This window comes from Kryptolebias marmoratus, linkage group LG19, assembly GCF_001649575.2.
Source record: "Kryptolebias marmoratus isolate JLee-2015 linkage group LG19, ASM164957v2, whole genome shotgun sequence".
NCBI classification, from domain to species: Eukaryota; Metazoa; Chordata; class Actinopteri; order Cyprinodontiformes; family Rivulidae; genus Kryptolebias; species Kryptolebias marmoratus.
In genome coordinates, this window is record NC_051448.1 from 10,920,134 (window position 1) to 10,941,792 (window position 21,659).

General features: G+C 38.1%; 1 protein-coding gene across 1 annotated transcript in view; it reads left to right on the forward strand.

The window, feature by feature from the left end:
- The first annotated feature begins 509 nt into the window (after positions 1-509).
- Positions 510-21,659, forward strand: part of LOC108240075 (potassium channel subfamily K member 2) — a 33,274-nt gene continuing 12,124 nt past the window's right edge. The window contains exons 1-4 of the mRNA XM_017423205.3: positions 510-950; positions 3,956-4,272; positions 13,328-13,445; positions 19,397-19,557. Of these exons, the coding sequence (XP_017278694.1) occupies position 950; positions 3,956-4,272; positions 13,328-13,445; positions 19,397-19,557 (597 nt within the window). The 5' untranslated portion in view covers positions 510-949. The remainder of the gene's footprint in view (positions 951-3,955; positions 4,273-13,327; positions 13,446-19,396; positions 19,558-21,659) is intronic.

Here is a 21,659-nt window from a genome sequence, read left to right on the forward strand (position 1 = left end):
TAGCAAAGCATTTGGGGTGGAACAACAATCACAGGAAACTAAAAAAAAAAAAAAAATCTGTCAAGCTAACTCAGAATAAATCCTAAATTGTGAAAAATAAATGTATACACTCTCAAGCTCCTGAGTATTTACAAGTAAGGATGAGTCCAAAACTAATGCTGCAGTTGTAAAGAAAGATGTAAAGAAATTACAGTAACTTAAGAATTGCTTTTTAACTTCATGTCTTCTGGAAAAGAAAGGTCCATTTATTTATTTATTTTTTATTTTTTCTCCGATCATTAAAGGTAGCTCAAACTTTTCCACGCCAGTGGTTTCTGATGAAACCACATCAGAAATAGTCACAGCATATAAATGTGGATTGATCTTGAGTCTGACAGCTTCACCCACAACATTTCCATAATGAAGAAGGGTGAGGCAGGGGAAAATGAGATTATTCTGTGAAATACTGCGGCGTTAAAAACCCTTGGAGGTGTTGCGCATGACTTCTTCATCTCTCTCTCTTTCTCTCTCTCACTCTCTCTCTCCTCCAACAAAGCGCGCACGGTCCACATCAGCGCAGTGCAGCGCATCCAACGCGGTCTCTCACACAGATGAAGTGCCTCTTTTGATTCCCCCTGTAGCATTCCCCCCCTCACACACACGCACCTTCTGCGTCCTTCCTGTGGCACCGCGCCGGACAGAATGTCTCCAAACACCTGGACGGGTCCACCGTTGGAGGCGGGTTGCTCCCTCTGCTCCTTTTAGCGCGCGCGCGCGTGTGTTTTGACGAGGACGGGATGTGCTGGATGGCTTTTCTCCGGAGACAGTGAAGTGGAGGGCAGAGCCGCACGCCGAGACCATGTGGAGGAGAGCGCAGGAGGCAGAGCTCGAGTCTGAGAGGAGAGAGCTTCGTGTGCGCGTTCCTGGATAAAACAGGCTTCGGGGAAACAAAGAGACGAGATGGTAGAGAAGTGAGTAACCTATAAGAACAAGTTATCACATACACAACTCTGCACGACTTGTGTTTTAACAAGCTGCTGTGTTGTTTTTTTTGTGAATTTCATTTCATTTGTTTTATAGAAACCTGTCATGTTTCTGGTGATTAATTTTAAAAGTGTGACACTTTCATCCAGTGATTACATCCAAATGTGACACAAAAAGACTCAAGTGCAAATTTACAGTTCTGAAAAGTCCTTAAAAAATCCATTTGCTTCGGAGTGAGTGAGTTGTTTTCTGTTGAAACAAATGAAAAGAAAAATAATAAATAAAACAAAAACCTCTTGGGGGGGTGGTTATGTAATCATTCAGGGGTGGCAAGCTGTTTGAGGAACACGATTGTGACAAATAGTGTTAAATTCTTAATGAGTTGAATTGCCTGAGGTACAGATTGGTACTGTTGGGACTCAGTAAATGAGTTAGAGTCCTGTAAGGGAAAGTGTTACATGTTCCATTGTTGGCAGACAGCAGAGCTGCATATCAGGTTGTGGACCCATGGTTCTGTGTTTACTTTCATTAAACTGAATGTTCACATTTACTGTTCTGGCGTCAGGCAGCCGAACTGAGCTGAACGTAGGCAGAAGAAAGAGTCAGGGTCTTATTTTCATCTGGGAGGATACAGACAGGAACATAGACGACTGCTGATGTTGGGAAGAGTTTTGCTCCACTGACTGGACTATTCCCTAAAGATCTACAAAGAGTAAAACTTTAGCAACTGTCCAATGACAGAACTGGAAAAACCTCCCATTCTGTTGAACTAAAATTGTAAAATTCAAAACAATTCTGTTAATTTTGTTGAAGTTGCCCAACAATGCGATGCTGCAGTCAGTATAATTAGCGGTGAAGATTCTCCTGTGTGAATGTTGGAACAGTGTAATGATGCTCCTCTTGTTTGACAGGAAGCAAACAAAAGATGTGTAGTAGTGAAGAGAGGCGGGGCTTCATGATTGACACCTGGCTCATGTGTCTGTCATGCAGAGGTCTGCCTCCAACTGCTGCAGCACGAAGTAAAGGACAACTACATCAATACAGAAGCAAACTGTGACATTATTAAGAGAAAGGCTGACTTCTGGCTCTGAACTGTAGCTTGGGGAGTTCCCGTTTTACAAAAGTTGCTTCTCTTTTCATGTTTTGTGCAGTTTCATGTTAGCGCTCAGGTATGTGTTGAAAATGATTCTCGGTTACAACTACTCCTGACTTTAGCTCAATATCTGTAAAACTGTAGGTTGATTAACTGTGGTGTTCACTTTAAATCAGGTTGACTCCAAAGAATAATCAGTTGTGGATGTACATCCAGTGATTACTTTCTGAAGGTTTGATCAAAATCCATCCAGTGGTTCATGAGATATTTTGCTAAATATACTAGTAACTATAACATTTATTGTTAAAGTTTCAAATTGAGGTTTTGCATGATCTGTTAGCCTTTGAGGTATGTGTTGAGGATGACACTCAGCTACTAGTACATCAGATTTTAGCTCAGTCTCTGCAAAACTGACTGAGCTGTGGCCATTCTTTGTTTTTATAGGTTGATTAGCTGTGGTGGCCATCTTGGATTGGGTTTGCTTCAAAAGCTGTAGATGCACATCTAAGGATTACTTCCTGTGAGTTTCATTAAAGTTGGTCTTGTGGTTTTGCTAAGACAACAAGCAACACTCCCCTACCCCCTCTATTTCATTCAAATTATCATTTGTCTTTCCAAGCAGCAGATGATAATAATGCATTTTTTCATCTCAAACTGGTCTCAAAGTTGTGTGAAAATAGGCATTATGTATGATCTTCAAATACTATTCTCTACAATCTGGAGCAAAACATTTCCAACTTCACTTTCTGGGAGGTAAGGACGATATCATGGCATTCTGTGGGTAGAGTGTGAAAGAAATCATAGTAAAACAGGCAGCATAACATAGTTATTATTTTATAAGATTCGTCTTGAGGGGCTCATGTTTTTTGCATGCTAGAAGCAGCTGGTTGTGCTGCACACAAATTTCTGCACTGAAATAACCTCCTCTGTGGGCTTCAGGGGTAAAGGTGGGTTTTTTTATAATAAAAAAAAGCAAAACTATTATGATTCAGGCTGCAAACCACCTGGCTGAGAGATAAGCTGAAAATGTTCATCAACTTCAAAATACTTCACTCAGCCTCAAAATCAGTTGCTACATTTAGATTCAAACTTTGCCCCAAAATTCCCACACAGCACAAGCGCTTCAAAGAGGATTTTTATCATTGCCCAAAGGGAAAGCAGTGATACTGTTTTGGGCCGTGTCTGCAAAATATCTCATAAACCACTGGACAGATTTAAACGAAACTCCCAGAAAGTAAACCATAGAGCCAATATTGTGGCTATAAGGCAGCCAATTTGTCAGATACTGAGCTTAAATTTGGTGTGGTAGTAGCTGGAAGTCATCCTCAACACACACTCTGAGCGTTAACACAGCTCACGAGTTTGCACAATATCACGAGACTGAGCATAACGTCATTTACAAGGGTTGACCAACATGAGTATACTAACTCTGTCATTTTGCAATATAAGATGATTTTAGTTTAAAACTGTGACATGAAAGGAGTTGGGTGATATGCATTCTTTTAATGACAGCTAGGTTTTTTATTAAGTCATGAAAATAACAGACTATTGTAGATTAATTTACAGTTACTTTGGGTGAAATTTGGTTTAGAATGTAGATATAGGTTTTAAGAGTGTGCAGAGTGGTAAAATAGAGCGTAAACAATAATAATTGGTGATTACTGAATGGAAAAGTTATTAAATTAATTTTGTGGCGAGCAACAAAAAGGGTTTCTTATATTTTCTGATTGTGTGAAGACATTTAAACAATCAAGCTAAATATTTAGAATTTTTGTTGGTAATTATAAAACTGTCTTATAAACTGTTTCTATTCATTCATCTTTTAAAAAGGAAACATGAAGCATTTTCTTGCCCTGCAGCTCCTCTATAGAACCAAATTAATGAGTTCTATCCTTGCAGTGGCTGCACCTGACCTCCTTGACCCAAAGGCTGCCGTCCACAACTCCAAGCCCCGCCTGTCGTTTTCCACAAAGCCAGTGGTGCTGAACACTCCCGACGACGATGAGTGCGACACCCGGACTACCGTCATGAGGTGGAAAACTGTGTCAGCCATCTTCTTCCTGGTGGTGCTGTATCTCATCATCGGCGCAACGGTGTTCAGAGCCCTGGAGCAGCCTCAGGAAACCAACCAGAAACTGGACATTCTGGCTAAAAAGCTGAACTTTTTGGCCACGCACGCCTGCGTGAATTCTTCTGAGCTGGAGAGTCTTGTCAAGGTAGGTCGAAGTATCAACATTTGTGCATAATTCTAATGTTTTTTTCTTCCACAGGACTTGACAACTAAAAAAATATCCTTTTTTTCACAAAAAATAAGGTATATTGTTTTCAACGTTGTAAAATGATCTTTAGCTGGAAAAAGCAGTGCTGGTTAATAAAACTGTAGCTATGAAGATAAAGCTGAATCATTGCAGAGTTTGGGCTTTAACCCTAATTATACATATATATTAAATCTAATCAATCTTGTTTTGTGTGTAAACATTGTTGCATTAAAAATAATGTTTTTAGTTTTTGTTTTAAACTGCTTTAGAGTAATGCTTCCCAAACTTAATCACAACAAAGATTTGTGAGTTCAGCCATTGCAGGTTGACGTCTGCAAACTTTGCTAATAACTCCTATAAACAGAAGCACAAACAGTCATAACAATCCCTTTATTTATATTAACTTATGTCTACTGTTTTTGTTCTCTGTAAAAATTATAGTGAAAAAGAGCATTCATTTTTAATTTCTGAGAATAATCTGAGGATTCACGCTTTGTGTTTCATGATGGCCATATGTCCTGCTTTGAAAATCACTACTTTATAAGTCATAGCTCATGATGCTGTACCTCTAGTCCAGTGGTGTCCAATCCTGGTCCTGGAGGGCCACTATCCTGCAGGTTTTAGATGTTTCTCTGCTCTTCAGCATGTCTTCAAGCTCTGCAGAAGCCTGTCAGTCACTCAGCCACTTAAATAAAGTGTGTCAAATTAGGGTACCACCTAAAACATGCAGAATAGTGGCCCTCCAGGACCACGATTGGACACCCCTGCTCTAGTCTTTTATCATGAAACACATGGAGAAGCCCTGAGCAAATGAAAAATATTAACAGTCACATCACTTCACAGTCAATAAATCAGAGGTTTGCATATTTAGTTACATGGTTTTGTTGGTGCAGGCACTGGCATGAGTGATTTCTTGGGTTTTATGGGGTTGTGTTTGATGTAGTGTTTTAAATATGCTGATTTATAACGCCATTAGCACATACTCAGGCTTTAGGGTCTTACACAGGATGCTGCCTCCGTGTGCCATTCCAGTAATGTGTGACAAAATATATATGTGGTAAGCTTTAAAGCACTGAAAATCAAGATTTTCAAATGTTCCATACCAAATGATCAAAGTCCTGTATAAAGCAAAATGAAATACTATAAAAAGTAACGGCGGGAAATCTACCGTACTTGTATTTTTTAAAACAATGCTGCAAAATGATCTTTTTTTCACTGTATTTTGACCATTTGCGCTTAAACATTTGTTCTTGCTCCTGCTTAAGCTCACAATAACTTGCTTAAACATGTAGGTGTTTGTCACTTGCTTAGCTTTGTCAGACAAATGCAAATTACTCAAGAGACTCTCAGGTCTTTTTAGCTTTTGATGTCTGTTATCAGAAAATATGGAACAAAATACCTCGAGTCCCATGCCATGAAACATGGGGTGAAGCACTGAGCAAATATGAGATATTACCAGTCAAATCCTTTTACAGTCATTAAATCAAAGGTGTGGCATATTTAATTACAAGGTCTTGTTGGCACAGGCACAGGCATGGCTGATTTAAATCACATTGAACAGGAAGAAGGTCAGGCACGTACTGCCAGATCAAATAAAACAGAAGACTTCAAACCCATCTGGTTCTTTAATGTTTATAGAAAATTCTGGCTACAAAGTAAAAGAAAACTGCTGCTGTTCAAACATTTTCATCTGCATACATTAAACGTAGCTTCTTTACAAATGTTGAGTGTATTTTATTAACTATTAATTGAATACTTTTACTTGTAAAGAAAGAAAAGATGTAGATTAAGAGTGATTTTTTTTTAACTTTTTTAACTGTTGGAAATTTTTAACATTTCAGTCGTTTCAGGTAAATGTTCCATTGTAGGTTCAAAACAAACAAAAAAATCAGTCTTTTATAAGTTTTCCCTTTCTCGCTCCAAACTACAAGTATCTATATTGAGTATATTCATTTTATGAAAAATACTAGCTGAACTCGTGACTCTGTTATAGATTAGTTGATCTCTCCGGTGAACTTGTCAGGGCTGAGGAAAGGCATCTCCTCCTGGGGAATCTTGCAGTTAAATTGCATTTGTGGATGATGATTCCTCTTTTCAAGTCTCAGAGCTAAACTTCAGGAATAATTTGAATTTGTTGTCATTGTTTCTTCAATATTTCAGAGCTGCTGCCAAGACTTACTTTTAATTACAATAATAATAGGTATTTGGTACTTATAGCAATAAGACTTGGAGAGAAAGGTCTAATTACAATATTTTTAATGCTAACAAGAACACTGTAAGTCTGCGTATGCAGTTATGTCATGAGGGTATAATAAAACCTGTGAAACTTTATTAACAATATTTATCTTTTGCTTAGAATTATAGCAAATCTGGTAACTGGAAACTTTTCATGTATTATAACTTATGCTTTTCTCACTTTTTTCACTTAAAGATTATCCACATTAAACATCAAGATAAAATAATACAAACTATTAGAATCATTAGACACATGTTTGTGTTTCATTTTAGAAATTCAGAGCCCTCGACCTGTAAAGTTATGTGTTAAAATCTGAGGTTCAGTATTCAGTAATAGTTTTTAATAGCTATATATTTTATTGTTATTATTATTATTTTAAAGAAAACTGTGATTTAATCCTAATTTTTGTCCCATTGAAGAGGATTTTTGTTTTACTGGGAGGCCTGGCAGTAAAGGAAGTTTACAGGACATGTAGTCACAGTGGATATTAAAACCTGACACAGATTTGTTAGTGATGAATGTTAGGTGCCCACCAGGAGTATTTTAATAAGTTTGTTTTTAATTAAGAGCTTGTTACACGTGGCATTTAATTGTTTTCTGGATGCAGAAATGGTGTTTAAACACTGATGAGACTTTCTGCCCTGTGATGTCCGATGTCCCCAAATAACTGTGAGATAATTAAGTTTGTTCAGAGAGAAATATGAGGTTCAGGATATCTAAAAATTTGTTATTTTCTACTGTCTCAGCCCTATCATACTTCTATTTTTCTCATAAGAAGCATAAAAACTAGAGCCTAAAAGCTACTGCAATTTTAGCATTGTCCTCTGCTAGATGGACTGTCATAAAATACTATTATTTTTATGTGCTATGGCCCTAAAACCTTTCATCTGCCCTGGTATTTTTAAGCCTACTTCACCACAAAATACTAAAAGTGAAAAGTTCCACCCTAAGGAGAACGTTGCTGAGCCTTAGTTCCTCAGATTTCTGCTTCACTGCAGATTTTATGTCACTGAGGTCTTCAGCCTTTCAGAACTTTCTACTTTTTTGCAAAATATGATCTTAAACAGAGTCAGACTAAAACAGAAAGAGACCCCAGTTTAAAAAAATGAGAAACAAACACAAAATGTTTTCTTTGGTTGAGGAAAACTGAAGCATATTTACAGATTTAGTGGTAAATATAAACTAATAGAATTTCAACCTGGAGAGACTCACGACAAAGAGAAGCTGCAATTAAATGGTTTTATTTGACATGAATGACATAAGATATTTGGCGCTCGGACCTCGGCGGAAGACGCGAGTGTCGACAATAGCAATGCTTCGAGGAGAAGCTCAGGTTGAGCATTAGAGGCGTCTTCCCCGGGCCGGACACTGGTGTTGGAGGTTGAAGAGGGGAAGGAAGCTTGAGGGAGCTGGGAAACTGGAGGTTGAGAAGGGGCGGAGGTGGGCTGAAGATCGGCCGGCGAACGGATAGGGCCATAATGGAAGTCCTTTTAAACGAAGGCTTGCTCGCTGATTGGATACACTGGAGGCGCGGTCGGATGCTGATGGGCTGAGATGGAGGCGCGGTCTGATGCTGATAGGCTGGAGTGGAGGTGCTCGACGCAGCGATTAGATGCAGGTGAGGCTGAAGCAGGTCTTCCAGTCTGAATTTACGCCTAGGCTTCATTACTATTACTATTTCTTTAAATGTGGAAATAAAGAGTTCCACTATTGGCTTATCTTCAGAACAAATAGGTTCACTGAGAATCTCATAGTATGAGTTGTTAAAGTTCGTCAGCCTGGAAATGGTTACGAACTGATTTCTAAACAGACTGAAGTCAACAGGTTACCAGTCTTTGTCTTTGTTTTCTCTGCACATTACTGAACCTGAAGCTCAAAGAGTCAGGCTAAAGTTAGCTTTAACCTGGGATTTTTACTGATAGCTCTGAAACTTTTCATGCACCACCAGTTTCGGATGCCTAACCTTTTCTTTCTGACAAACATTATCAAATTTTGTCAATTTTTTGTTGTTGTTTATCAGTCCGTTTTGTAAAACGCATCAAAAGGCGAAGCGTCAAATATTAGTTTTACCAGATTTCAGAGAAACAAGGTCACATTTAATTTAATGTTCCTGACAGTCATAATACTTACTGAGTTATAATGAACTGCAGTTATATTTCTAAGAATGATCTTTTGAATCTGAGCATAATTTAATGCCTTATAATAAACAAACACTGTTCTGCATTGTACATTTTTATTATTACCAACTAACTTAAAATGATAGTTCAGATCTTTTGAAGGGGGTTCTGTGGAAAAGTTATAGTCAGTATCTTACCTGTTGTAGATAGCTGTTTGAATGACCTCAGTTTGGAGCTTAATTCTGACTACGCTGATGAGCTAATGGCTAGTACAACTCCAGTCTCAAAACTTTCTTTTATACATTTTATAGTGCCATCTATTCCACATTACACAGACATTTAAAAAAATAAAGAATTATTTGCAAGATCTAATAGCAGCAGCAGAATTAAGCTCAGATCTTTCAAACTGAGACCATTCAAAGATCTATCTACAGGTAGGATATTTATTGTTCAAACCTACTTTAAAGATCTGGATTATCACTTTAGTTGTGAGGTTTTATTTGTATTTTATCTTCCTTATTATGTTCTATTTGATGTCGTGTTTTAAATATGCTGCTTTATTATACGGCGTGCGTGTGAATACCACAGTTCTGCACCTCCAAAACAAACAGCCCAATTAACTCACTTAATTACTGCCTCGACCATTTATGCTTTAAGAAGACTGAGAGGCATAAAACCTAATGTGTTCTTACAGTAATTATTAGGCAGCTTCTGCAGAGCCAATCCCGCTTTAGCTTTTCTGTTTTGAGGTTACACTGGACTTCAGCCAAACCCAACAGTTTTCCCCCATCATCAGTCAGGGAGCAGCTCAATAAGGGCAACAATTTCTCCTCTGATGATTTATTGATACGCAGCTTTCCATTCACCGTCTACTTTTTACTAATTATGTGTACAAAGACAGGTGTACACACACACTGATCGAAAAATCAGTCAGCGGAGGATTTAGGTGAAGTGTGCTCTCGGAGGGATTAATTAAATAGGTAAGCGATATCAAAAAACTTTCTTTTTTTCTGCTTTCACACAGCCAGCAAAGTCTTCCAATCATCCTGTTTTAACATATGTCACTTTGTAGAGAACTGCTGCGGCAGGGAGTTAATAATAGGATCACTTGGCTGGAAAACAAAGGGGCTGGCTGAGCCAAGCCTCACTGATTATGTGATTTGATAAATGATGTCTTTAGAGGCACGGTGGATGTAGGGTTTTATCTGTGAAGCATCTCCTTTGTGTCATTTTGAAAATGTTGACGGCACAGAACAGCTGATAATGCTCACCTCTTTTTCTCCGCTGTCTGCCATTACTTCCTCTTTAATTCACAAAGGTAAAGGAGTCATAAAAAACGTAAACATATTTCACATCATGCTCACGTATTTTAATGAGTTTTAGTCCTGACCTTCTGATTACCACAAGTAAAAATGTTTGAGTATTTCAGTGAATTGTGAAACAAACTTTCCTCTCACACTACAAAAGATATAAAACATAAAAAAATTTTTGCTTTTAGCTACTGTTTTGCTAATTTTGTCTTAGCATCTGTTTTTCTCATTTTAGCTACAGTTTTGATTGTTTTACCTTGAATAACTCAGTTTCAGCAAAGTCATTCAGCATTCACAGTGCATTTTCTCAGAAAATGCAATTTCTCTAGTTTACATCTAATTCTCTAGTTTTTCACAAGCACATAAAGGAGCAGCTATAAAATGTGGAAATATCACATTTATGTCATAATAAATCTAATATGGAATTGATGGCAGCCAAAAGCTTTATAAAATGGTTTTTAAACAAAACACTGTGAAATTTGTGAGACTAGACCCCTTCTACAACAGGTGAGATATTAATTGTTCATAACTTTTTAACAAAACCTCACCTGAAAAGATTTCAACTTTTGGTTTAAATCTAAAACAACAAACTACAACTGGAGACAGACGTGTAGCTTAAGTTTGCACCATCAGGGCAGCACTGCGCTGTCTGTCTGTTGTTTTTTGGCTTTATTGTTCACTTTTATCAACTCTTTTTAAATCCTGCATCATAACATCAGTCCCTGTTCCCTCAATATCCGGTCGTTATTTTGTTTATTTGGCCTTTCACTCACTCTCCTTTACCTTCTTATCTTTCTTGCTCTAATTAAACTGCAGCAGCAGTCTGACATTTTTGTGACTCTATCCTTTTCTTTTATTTGCATAAACGTCATTAATGGAGCGTCACCGCTCCGTTTCAGAGGGTTCAAACGTAATAAATACAGATACACAGATTATTACATCTGCTCCTCACTGATACAAATCTTATAATAAGATGCACCGCACAAGAATTCAATCTTTTATTGGCCTTAAAATAATAAATGAAAGGAACACACAGGAGGATAAATGCTTGAAGGGGTTTTCCTGCAGTTTATTACCATCGGCTTTCAAGCATTTCCTGCAGCTCCCCTGACGTCTCACAGTTTTTCTCTTTAATTTGTCTCAGTAATGGTTCTGTGGAGATCACTTGAGCCAAATAGCCTTTTGTGTTTCTGCAGTAAACTTCTCTGTTTCACTGTTTTTTAAAGGGTCAGCAGTAAGAAAAATCTGGTGAGATCAACTCGGTCACACATTCAAAAGAAATTGATCTTTTCCTAAAGCCTTTTGTTGGTGTTGCTTTGGGAATCCAATGAGATATTTCAAAAAAGTTCACTGAGCACAGATTTAGTTTCTTAGTGCTCCACACACACACACACACACACAAAATACTTTATTGAATCAATAAAATTGTATTTAGCTGCTCTGCAAATAATTCTCTGTTGCAATATTAATATAAAAAATATTGTTTATCTTTTAGAAATGTTTAATCAGGTGCAATGTTTTTTTAAATTTTAAATATGCTTTGAGGAAATAAAACAGGTCAGAAGAACTAAATCATTCTTGATGTAGTGGAGCTGCAGTTTGGTTGCAAAGCGCCATCTAATGTGTCGAAAAACTATTAGGCAACGTGACAAAAGATAAATGGTAAACAGATGCTCACGTGGAAGGAGGCTGCCGTGAATGAACTGTATCAAATTTGATAACCAAGAACAACAAAGACATTGATAACCATCTAGAGGAAGAGGTTAGCCAGGAAGAAATGAGACAGCAAGAGGACTGAAGACAGTAAACAGGAATATAGGGAGATGCCTCACAGGGCAAAACAGAAGGCGTATAATGAGTTGTAAAAAAGGCTGGACACTAAGGAAGGAGAGAAGGATTTGTATCGACTGGCAAGACAGAGGGATCAGGATGTGCAGCAGGTTAGGTTTGTTAAAGATAGAAACTGTAATGTTCTAACAAGAGAGGAGAGTGTGATGGGAAGATGGAAGGAGTACTTTGAGGAGCTGATGAAAGAAGGGAAGGAGAGGGAAAGAAGAGTAGAGGTCATAAAACTGTGGACCAGGAAGTGGAAAAGATTAGTGGGGAATAAGTTTGGAGAGCTTTGAAGAGGATGAAGAAGGGGAAGGCAGTCAGACCTGATGACCTACCAGTGGAGGTATGGAAATGTCCAGGAGAGATGGCAGTGAGATTTTATTCAATGGCATTTTTGAGAGTTGGAAAATGCCTGAGGAATGAGGAGAAGTGTGCTGGTGTCAATTTTTAAGAACAACTATTTTTAAGAGACAGTGGCACTGACAAAAACACAGGAGACAGAACTAGAAGTGGCAGAAATGAAGATGCTGAGGTTCTCCTTAGGAGGGACAAGGATGGACAGGATTAGGAATGAGGTCATCAGAGGTACAGCACAGGTTGAAGGACTGGGAGATAAAGTTAGAGAGGCCAGACTGAGAAGGTTTGGACATGTGCAGAGGAGGGACAGAGGGTATATTGATAGAAGGGTGTTAGAGATGGAGGACATGGAGGTGAAGAAGGATGACTTGCTGTGGCAACCCCTGAAAAGGGAACAACTGAAAGAAAAAGAAGATTCTCAATTCCCTTACAGAAGAAAAAAACATAAAAGTATAGTGTTTTTCACATTTATTCCCATGTGAATAACCACAAAACCGCATGAAATAACATGGACTTGTAGTTTTTTATCACACAAGAAATGGGCACAAAACATATGTTTCACACGTTATATGTTAGATATTTTTTGGCTGTGCATAATTATAATTATATAATTATAATTAATTATAATAGTAATCAACAGGTGGGCATCTATGACTGAATAAGTTTTAGTGTCAACCTAAGTCAAGATGGCTGCCATAGAGATATGGCAGTTATATGGCTACAACAGTCCGTTTTACAGATACTGAGCTAAGATTTGGTGTGGTAGTAGCTGAGAATAATTTCCAAGATCTTTTGAAGTGCATCAGATTGCATAGAACACAATGTTTTTACATGTGAGAACTGGTGATTACCACATGTGAAGTTTTTTTTCTATAAGATTAGTAGAAAATTTGCCTGAACAGATGCAGACAGTTTTTTTTTGTGATGAACAGGTAAATTTAAAATGCAGATCTTTTCATGAAGGTGACATGCTGCTCGTTTTCTCACCACCTAATTGGCTCAAGTTGAATGTTTAACTCAACTGTCTTGTATTTCCCAGGAAAGTTGATGCGTGCCACTAATTTTCTATCATTTCTTTGCCTCGTGTTGTAACCTTCCCAATGTTCTCTGAAAGACATGCCCCTAATTGGCACTGACGTTTTTCTTTCTTTCTGTTGCAGGAAGTGGTTACAGCAGTTCGAGGAGGGGTGAATCCGTCAGGACATTTATCCAATCAGACGAGCCTATGGGACCTCAGTTCCTCCTTTTTCTTTGCTGGGACTGTCATCACCACAATAGGTAGGAAAACAGATTCTTTTTGGATATTAAAAAATAAAAATAGAAATCCGCTGCTTACCGTGATCTGTAAAGTAAGCACATTTGCCTCCTTACAGTCATGTTTGACTGTAATTTTGTGTCTTCTCCCCCAGTGTTCTCTATAAGCAAAGCTGGCATAGACACATTGCAATTTCAGAGATCATTCTGGCATGAAATTGCACTTAGACCCAAAATAATGAAGTGTAACTGAAGCTCCTGTTTCGTGATTGCGCCTCATTGCACAAGGGATGGCAAAACCTGTTTGTTCTGTCTGCAAATTTACATTTTTCTTTACACAGGTCCTCACTTTAACATCAGAGAGTGTCATATTTATCACTAGTAAAAGAAAAAAACAAATAATTTGACATGCATGTGTAGGTTTTCTCCAAGTAACAGGTTAAAATGATGCATTTTAGGTTAATTGGTGATGTGAAATTGACCTTAGGTGTGAGTAAGGGTGCATGGTTGTGTGTTTCTGTGTTGGCCCTGAGAAAAAGTGGCAACCCAGCCAGGTTGTACCCCGCCTCATGACAGCAGGGATAGTCTCTGTCTCACAGCGACTGTGAACAGGACGAAGCAGGAAGGGCAACTGGATGACTGCATGGAGTAAGAAATCACTAGACCTGCAAGCAACAGCTCTGAAAAACAGAGTGTGAACAAACTCAACTAGCCAAAACCATTTCAAGTCAGGCTTTAATTCTCTCTCTGTTGCTCCAGCTCAGAGTACAGCAGCAATCTGTTTTATTCAGAGAAATATTTCTCATTAAATCATTTCTGGCCTGAGTGAGTTTTAAAGCATCATCGGGGCTGGGCACTGCTCCAGTTCACTGCAAAAGAGCTAATATTCTCAATTTTTGGGAATAGAAATCAAGTGCAGAACTTAAATTAGAACAAGTTCACGTTGGTCTTTATCAGGAAGCTACAGGCTGAAACTTCACCATGCTTCCATGTCTTTCACACCATTTCTTCTCTGTTTCTTTCTGTCATTTGCAGCTGTAAGAGCTTAATAATCAGAACAAAAAAACATCACACATAATCTCACTCTACATGCACACACACACACCCTTTCTGACAGCTCATCTGGCTTTTCCAATTGGACCTTGACAGATTGCTGTGTCTGCTCAGCAGGCTGTTGGGCTTCATTTCACATCTCCAGCACCCTGTCAGAGCTCACCCTCTAATGAGAAAATTAAGCGCACAAAATTGTAATGAACTGATTTTTTTTGTCTGGTTGGACCACTGGTGTACTTGTTTTTCAGATAAAGGATTCTCATGTGTAGGCAGAGCGTGATCTTCATGAACGTTTCAGCTGCAGTTTCGTGTTGACGCCACATGTAGTTGAAACGGTTCACGAGCCGGTTCCAGCTTCTAAGACTGTAGTGCTCTGTAATGTGGATGGGCATTTCAAACAAAAAGACTTTTAATATTTGTTAGTAAAAATCAGATTCTTATTTACAATGCAAATGTAAACAAAAGCAGAATACAATGATTTTGCCATTCCCATAATTCTATGCACAATGGAACATATTAAACATATGAAGTGTTACGCTAAGAAACTGTATAGTTTTCAGGGGGAAAAAGGGGAAACTGTGAATTTATGGCACCAAAAGGTATATAAAAAAGTAGGGGCATGGTAATAAAAGACTGTAAAAGTAAGTGGTACGAATAAGAAAAAACTGGAAGAGAATTTTACAACTAATTAGGTTAAATTGGCAGCAAGTTAGTAAGGACTGGGCATAAAAAGAGCATTTTAGAAAGACTAAGTGTCTCTGACAGAAAATATGGGCAGAGGTTCACCAGTCTGCAAAGAACTGCATCTAAAAATAGTGGAACAATTTCAGAATAATGTTCCTCAACAGACAGTTGGGAAGACTTTAAAAATCATCATCATCTGTAGTTCATATTATCATCAAAGGATTTCAGAAATCTGGAGAAATCTCTGAGCTTAGAGGGCAAAAAGCTGAAAGTCAGTACTGGATGCCTGTGATCTTTGGGCCTGCAGGGCCCACTGCATTAAAAATAAGTTTGATTCTGTTCTGGACATCACTGCATGGACTCAGGAACACTTCCCCAAACTGTTGTCTGTAAACACAGTTCTCAGTGTCATTCACAAATGATGGTGAAACCTCTATCATGCAAAAAAAAGGAGCCTTATGTGAACACCATCCGGAAACGGCTGTCTTTTCTGTGACAAAGTTCATATAAAATGGACTGAGGCAAAGTGGAAAACTATTACGTGGTCAGATTAATCAAATTTTAAATTCTTTTTGGAAACCATGAACGTCACATTCTCCAGACTAAAGAGGAGAGGGACCATTTGTAATGGCATGAAGGCGCATTAGTGCCTCTGGCAGGGGCTGATTGCACATCAGGAAAGACACTATCAGTGCAGAAAAGTATTTACAGGTTTTTGAATAACATGCTACCATTCAGATGTCTCTTTCAAGAAAGGCTGGCTTATTTCAGCAAGACAATGCTGAACCACAGACTGCATCCATTACAGCAGCAGGGCTTCAGAGTAGAAGAGTCCAGGTTCTGAACCGACCTGCCTGCAGTCCAGATTTCTCACCAAATGAAACCATTTTTGATGCACAGGATATTCAGCAAAGACCCAGGACTGTTGAACAGCTAGAATCCAACGTCAGACAAGAATGGGACAACATTCTTCTCAAAAACTTCAGCATCTGGTCTCCTTAATTCCTCAATGTTTACAGACTGATGTTAAGAGAAGAGAAGATGCCTCACAGTGGTAAACTTGGCCCTGTCCCAAATTTTTTGATATGTTGTTGCCATCAAATTAAAAAAAACTTACAATGTCCTTAAATAATTATAGAATTTCTTGGTTGAAACATTTGATATGTTTACCATGTTCCATTGTGAATCAAATATGGGTTTATGAGATTTACAAATCATTGAATTCTGTTTTAATTTACATATTACACAGCATCCCAATGTTTTTGGGAAATAATAATCCACATAATAGTGAAGTGACGTGAAGTGAAATTTATTTATATTGCACTTTTCAGCAACAAAGCGATTCAAAGTGCTTAATAATAACTACCACCATTCTGTCACCTTGCACACACATAATGCAGGTTTATTTTGCCCATAGAATGCTAATTGATTTTGCAGAAAAAGAGACAACATAGACCTTTTTTATGCCACCAAACTTGTAAACAACTTACCACATTAGCACCACTTCATAGTTATGTTAGCAGTGTTGTTACTACCAGATGCTGATGGAAAAAAGACAGGTCTTTGGGTTTTTGAAAGTATCCAGCAAAGGCCAAAGCACTTCTGAAAAGGAAATAAGGTGTGTTTGGTTTAGTAGCTTTGCTTTAGCAGCAGAAACCTCAGGTTGTGTCTTGTGTGTTGTATTTTTGCTGCCTGTTAGTATAAACAGCACATAATTGCTGTTCAGTCTGTGGGCAATCATCATTTTGCTTGATTGTTCTGTTGCCTTCGAGATGTCGTGTACATAAATCATATTCAGAGAAGCTTTTTCTAAAGCCAGAGAGTTATTTTATGTCATCGCCGAACCAGAAAAGAACATTAAAAAAAGAACATTTATTTTGCAGGCTTGTCAGACTTTTGATTTTTTGTTAAGGTCATATAAAGATGGAGTATCTGGCATGATTGGTCTATGCAGTAATGCTTCATTGGATGTAATTAATTAAAGAAAAGCCCAACCGTACTTCCTGCTTTTTCATTTATAGTGGTAATCCAGGAATCAATCTGAAAGGATGATGTTGTATCATCTGCTCCTATAAACTGTAATTTATTTTCTCTTGAGAGCTGAAGAAGTGGTCTGATGGTGTTGGTCCCCTCCCCTGGGATTCTGTACTTTTCTGTAGGTGTTACATAGTTTATTTGTTTTTTATTACCAACCATCAACAGGTAAAAGCCAGGCAAGCCAGGCAAGTATTATTAGAGTCAACTTTCAAATAAGCGTCAAATAAGCAAAATATCTCAGGAACCACTGGACAGATTTTAATGAAAGTTTCAGAAAATCAGCAAAGCAGACACTTAAACTATCTGGGAAATATTGTAAAAAAAAGTTAGATATTTTGAAAACTAAAAATTACAAAAAACCAATAGTCACACTCATTTCCTGAATGAGCTGAATGTTTTTATATGTGAATGATTAAAATAGCACAATATGCAGAAAAAGTGCAAAACATCAACTAAAAAAATCAAAAACAGGATAACAACAGTATGACTGCTATATCATAGAAAGGTTTAATAAAAGTTAGTGTAGTCAATGTTCATGTTATGCTGCTGTTTTTCTTTCTGTGTAATTCCTGCTGAGTTTGAACAGAAAACACTGAGCTTTACTTCGGCTGCGTTTTCTCTATCAAATAGTACATACCCTGCTGCTTTACTGCATGTGATCGTTATGTAACGTGCCAAACGGTGTCATGAATGAGGTAAACTGGAGCCTTTTAGGTGAAAAATCACTTTTTTTGTCCATGGCGTAAATGTAGCCAGGTGTGAAACTCACTGAAGAACTCAGATGACCTGTCAGAAGAAAAAAAAAAAACAGGACCAAGTGTGGAGCTTTTTAGACAAAGATGTGACTGAAATAAAAGATTATTTGAAGGACTGCATATTCCCCACCACCCTGCATGCCAAAGCTCAGAGAATGTGTTGGGGAAGACTCTCAACTACTACCACACCAAATTGTAGCTCAATATCTGTATAATTAGCTGAGTTTTAGACATTTTTTAAATTTACTAAGGTTAATTAACTATGACAGTCATCTTGAATTTACTTCAAATTTTAATCAGTTGTAGATGTAATCCAATAATTACTTTACTTTCTGATGGTTTACTAAAACCCATTCACTGGTTCTTGGAATATTTTACTAACAGTCACTGGCAATTAAATTATCCCTGCCTTTCGTGGCAGCAGGCAATAAAAATCTTGAATCCACCCAAAAACTGTTCCCTGCTAAATATTGGCGATCTTTTACTGATATTTAACTCACTTTTAGTTTGACGCTGAGACAGAAATTAAAAACGGATGAGATGAGAATGAAAATGAGAACTGATTGGTTTAATTTAGTAAAATGAAAAGTAAATAATGAAGTGCAGCTTCCAATTAGAAAGTTTGTGTTTGTCATTTGCTCTGCGGGGGTCACCTGGAGGCGTTAAAAACTCATCCCGCATCCTGTTTCCTGTGGAACCAATCATAAAAGAAAAATGACTCAGACTTGATTGACAATTTTCTCTCGCATTAGGTGTCACTCTGGTCCAGTCTGAGATGTACCCTGCAGCTTCCTTTTGGAGGCAGATGATTGCGTTAATGAAGAAAAGTGAAATGGAGCTCATTATGCGCACACTGAACAAGTTTGATAATAAAACTGATGGTGTGTGTCATCTCACGCCAGGTTTATGAGAGCCACAGATCTCTCAGGCTTTTGGTTAACACAGGATGGTCTGGCTGTGCATGAAAATGGGTTTGGAGACAAAAAAAAATCTTGCAAACAGTTCTTTTTTTTCCAAAGTTAAAAAAAAAAATCATTCATGACAGAGTTGCTTGGGAGTAATGGGTGCAAACTATAATTTTGCGTGTGAGTCAGAGCCTTTACATGGCTTCACTTCCCACCAACAAAATGTCAGACCTGTTCTTCGTCGTCTAGCGGCATTTATAGCTCTGTCTGGCTTTGTGGAACAGTTTTCTTGTCTGTCAGAAGTTCAGTTTCATGGAGCCCATTATAAAGCGAATAATGGAGGGAGTTACTTCCTGAGTTTCTTTGTGTCGCATTGCACAAAGTTTAGCCTTTTCTGTAAAAATATGGTGTTACATCAGCACAGATACAAAAGACCTTGACGTTGCCACCAAAAGTCGGAACAGCACATTCTGGCAAAAAAATAGCTGCGCAGCTACATGTTCTGCTTTTTGATCCTCTGCTTGTGCATCGTTTCTTTCAGGGTTTGGGAACACCTCTCCCCACACAAAAGGAGGGCGGATCTTCTGTATAATCTACGCTCTGCTGGGGATTCCCTTGTTCGGATTCCTGCTGGCTGGCGTCGGGGACCAGTTGGGAACTATTTTTGGGAAGGGCATTGCCAAAGTGGAGAAGATGATTGTGGTGAGAAACACTGAATAAGTGAGTTTGTATTTGTCTCTGTCAGCAACAGAAAAGGGGATTGTACATGAAAACAAGTTAAAAAAAATTTTAAGGTTCTCTAAAATAAAATAACACTTTGGATATCAAACTCAGCGCTTCGAGGAAGTGTCACAGATTCTGAAAAAAAAGCCCACATTTAACTGGCTGTTGGATGCTAATTTATTCAGGTGCACGCTATTCCCTGCTGCCCTCGCCTACTCTTCAGCCAAGGAGCCAAACCAACCATATGATCAGCAGACGGAGAAGGAAGCACGTCCCACTCTGATTCGTTTACATCCCCCTGTATGTTTACAGATTTGTCATCACTGCCAGAGTCGGTCGATTACAGCAGTAAAGTCAGAAGATTCACATTTACAAACACAAGCTTTGCTTCTTGCCTCCGACTTTGGCCACTGGTGCGTGGATGCGGTTTAGGGTTGCCATGACAACAGATGGGGGGAGCACAATCAAAACTGCATTTTATTTCAATAATGGCAGCCTATCTGAGTAAATTACATTTGTTTTAGAGGAATAGCTTTTATTTTTAAAAAGGAGCATGTTTTCCTTTTTTGTTTAAAGTGATAGTTCAGATCTGTTGAAGTGGTATGAACTAGTAATATCTTACCTGTTGTAGATAGGCCTGAGTTTGGTGAAATCGCTTAACTCTGATGATGAGTTAACGGCTAGTCTGAGCGGAGCAGAGATCGAAGTAAAAATGTAAAAATGCCATCTTCAAACAACTCCAATCTCAAATATTTCATAGCAATTTGTGAGAGCACTATTTTTTGCAGGCAGGCAGGTAAATTCATAATTATTTAATAAATTAAAACAAAATCAACAAACACAAAAACAGGACAGAGCAGGACACTTATGTTCTAAGGATCTGACAGCAAACTGCAGGAGTGTAAGACTGAGGAGTGTAAGTATCAAGGAGCAGTGATTACAGAGTGAAAAACAGCTGGGATAATGAGCAGATTAAGGGGCAGGGGTGAGAAAAAGAGCAGCTTCAAGGAGCGGAGGAACAACAGTGGCTAGGAACATGAAAATACCTCAGAACAGAAAACAGATAAACTACAAACTGAACACAGCCCAACCGAAACAAGAGAACAGAAACATTCTAACACAAAAAATGAAAACGAGGAAATAAGAGAAATCCCAACAAACAGGATAAGTACAGCAGCAAAAAAAAACACCATAGAACCCCAAAAATTGACAAGTGCTACTGCTAGCTGCTACAGCAACTATTTTTGGTTGCATATAACTATAGAAATTCTATATAAATAACCATATAATAGGAAAGTGATGGCAATGTTTAAGAAAACAGCTTTTATAGGAACTACTATGAAATGTTTTAGATTGGATTTGCTTTAAGATGGCAGCAATCCAATTTGGTCTTTCTCCAAATTGAGGTGGTCCAGTTATCTGCAACAGGTAAGATATTAATTGTTCATAACCTTTCCACAGAACCCCATTTCAAAAGATCTGAACCATTGCTTTAAGTTATTAAATGGTTACCTCAATAAAGATGGACTATGCAGGACAGTGTAGTTTAATGTTAGGCATTAAAATATCCTCAAATAATTCCTTACAAACACATCTTCAGTTCATTGTAACTCAGTATTACGACTGTCAGGAACATTAAACTGTTTTAAACAATTTTTGCTTGTAAAATCTGGCAAAATTAATATTTTATGCTTTTTCATTTCAGTTAGAATGAAAAAAAAAACCTTCGTAAAGGTAAAAAAAAAAAAAAAAAATGGGAGTCTGAAGGCTTCTGAGCGTGCATGCTATTATACCAGTAGGGGAACACGTTCAGCTTTCCAAAACACGGTGGTGAACAACATTTAAAGAGAATATTGACCCTCTGATTGCAGACATGTCACATTTCTTTTCATCTCCCAGTTGCCGCTTATTCTTGCAGTGAAAATTATGGCTTATTATGGGTTTTTAAGTGCCACCACTCCAGACAGGAGCTAGAGCCAATAAATACAAGTGGCTACTGTGAAGTCATTTGACCAAAGATTAAAGGCGGATTGGACCCTTTCCCAGTGTTGTCGTTTGTGCTAAATCAAACCTGATGAAAT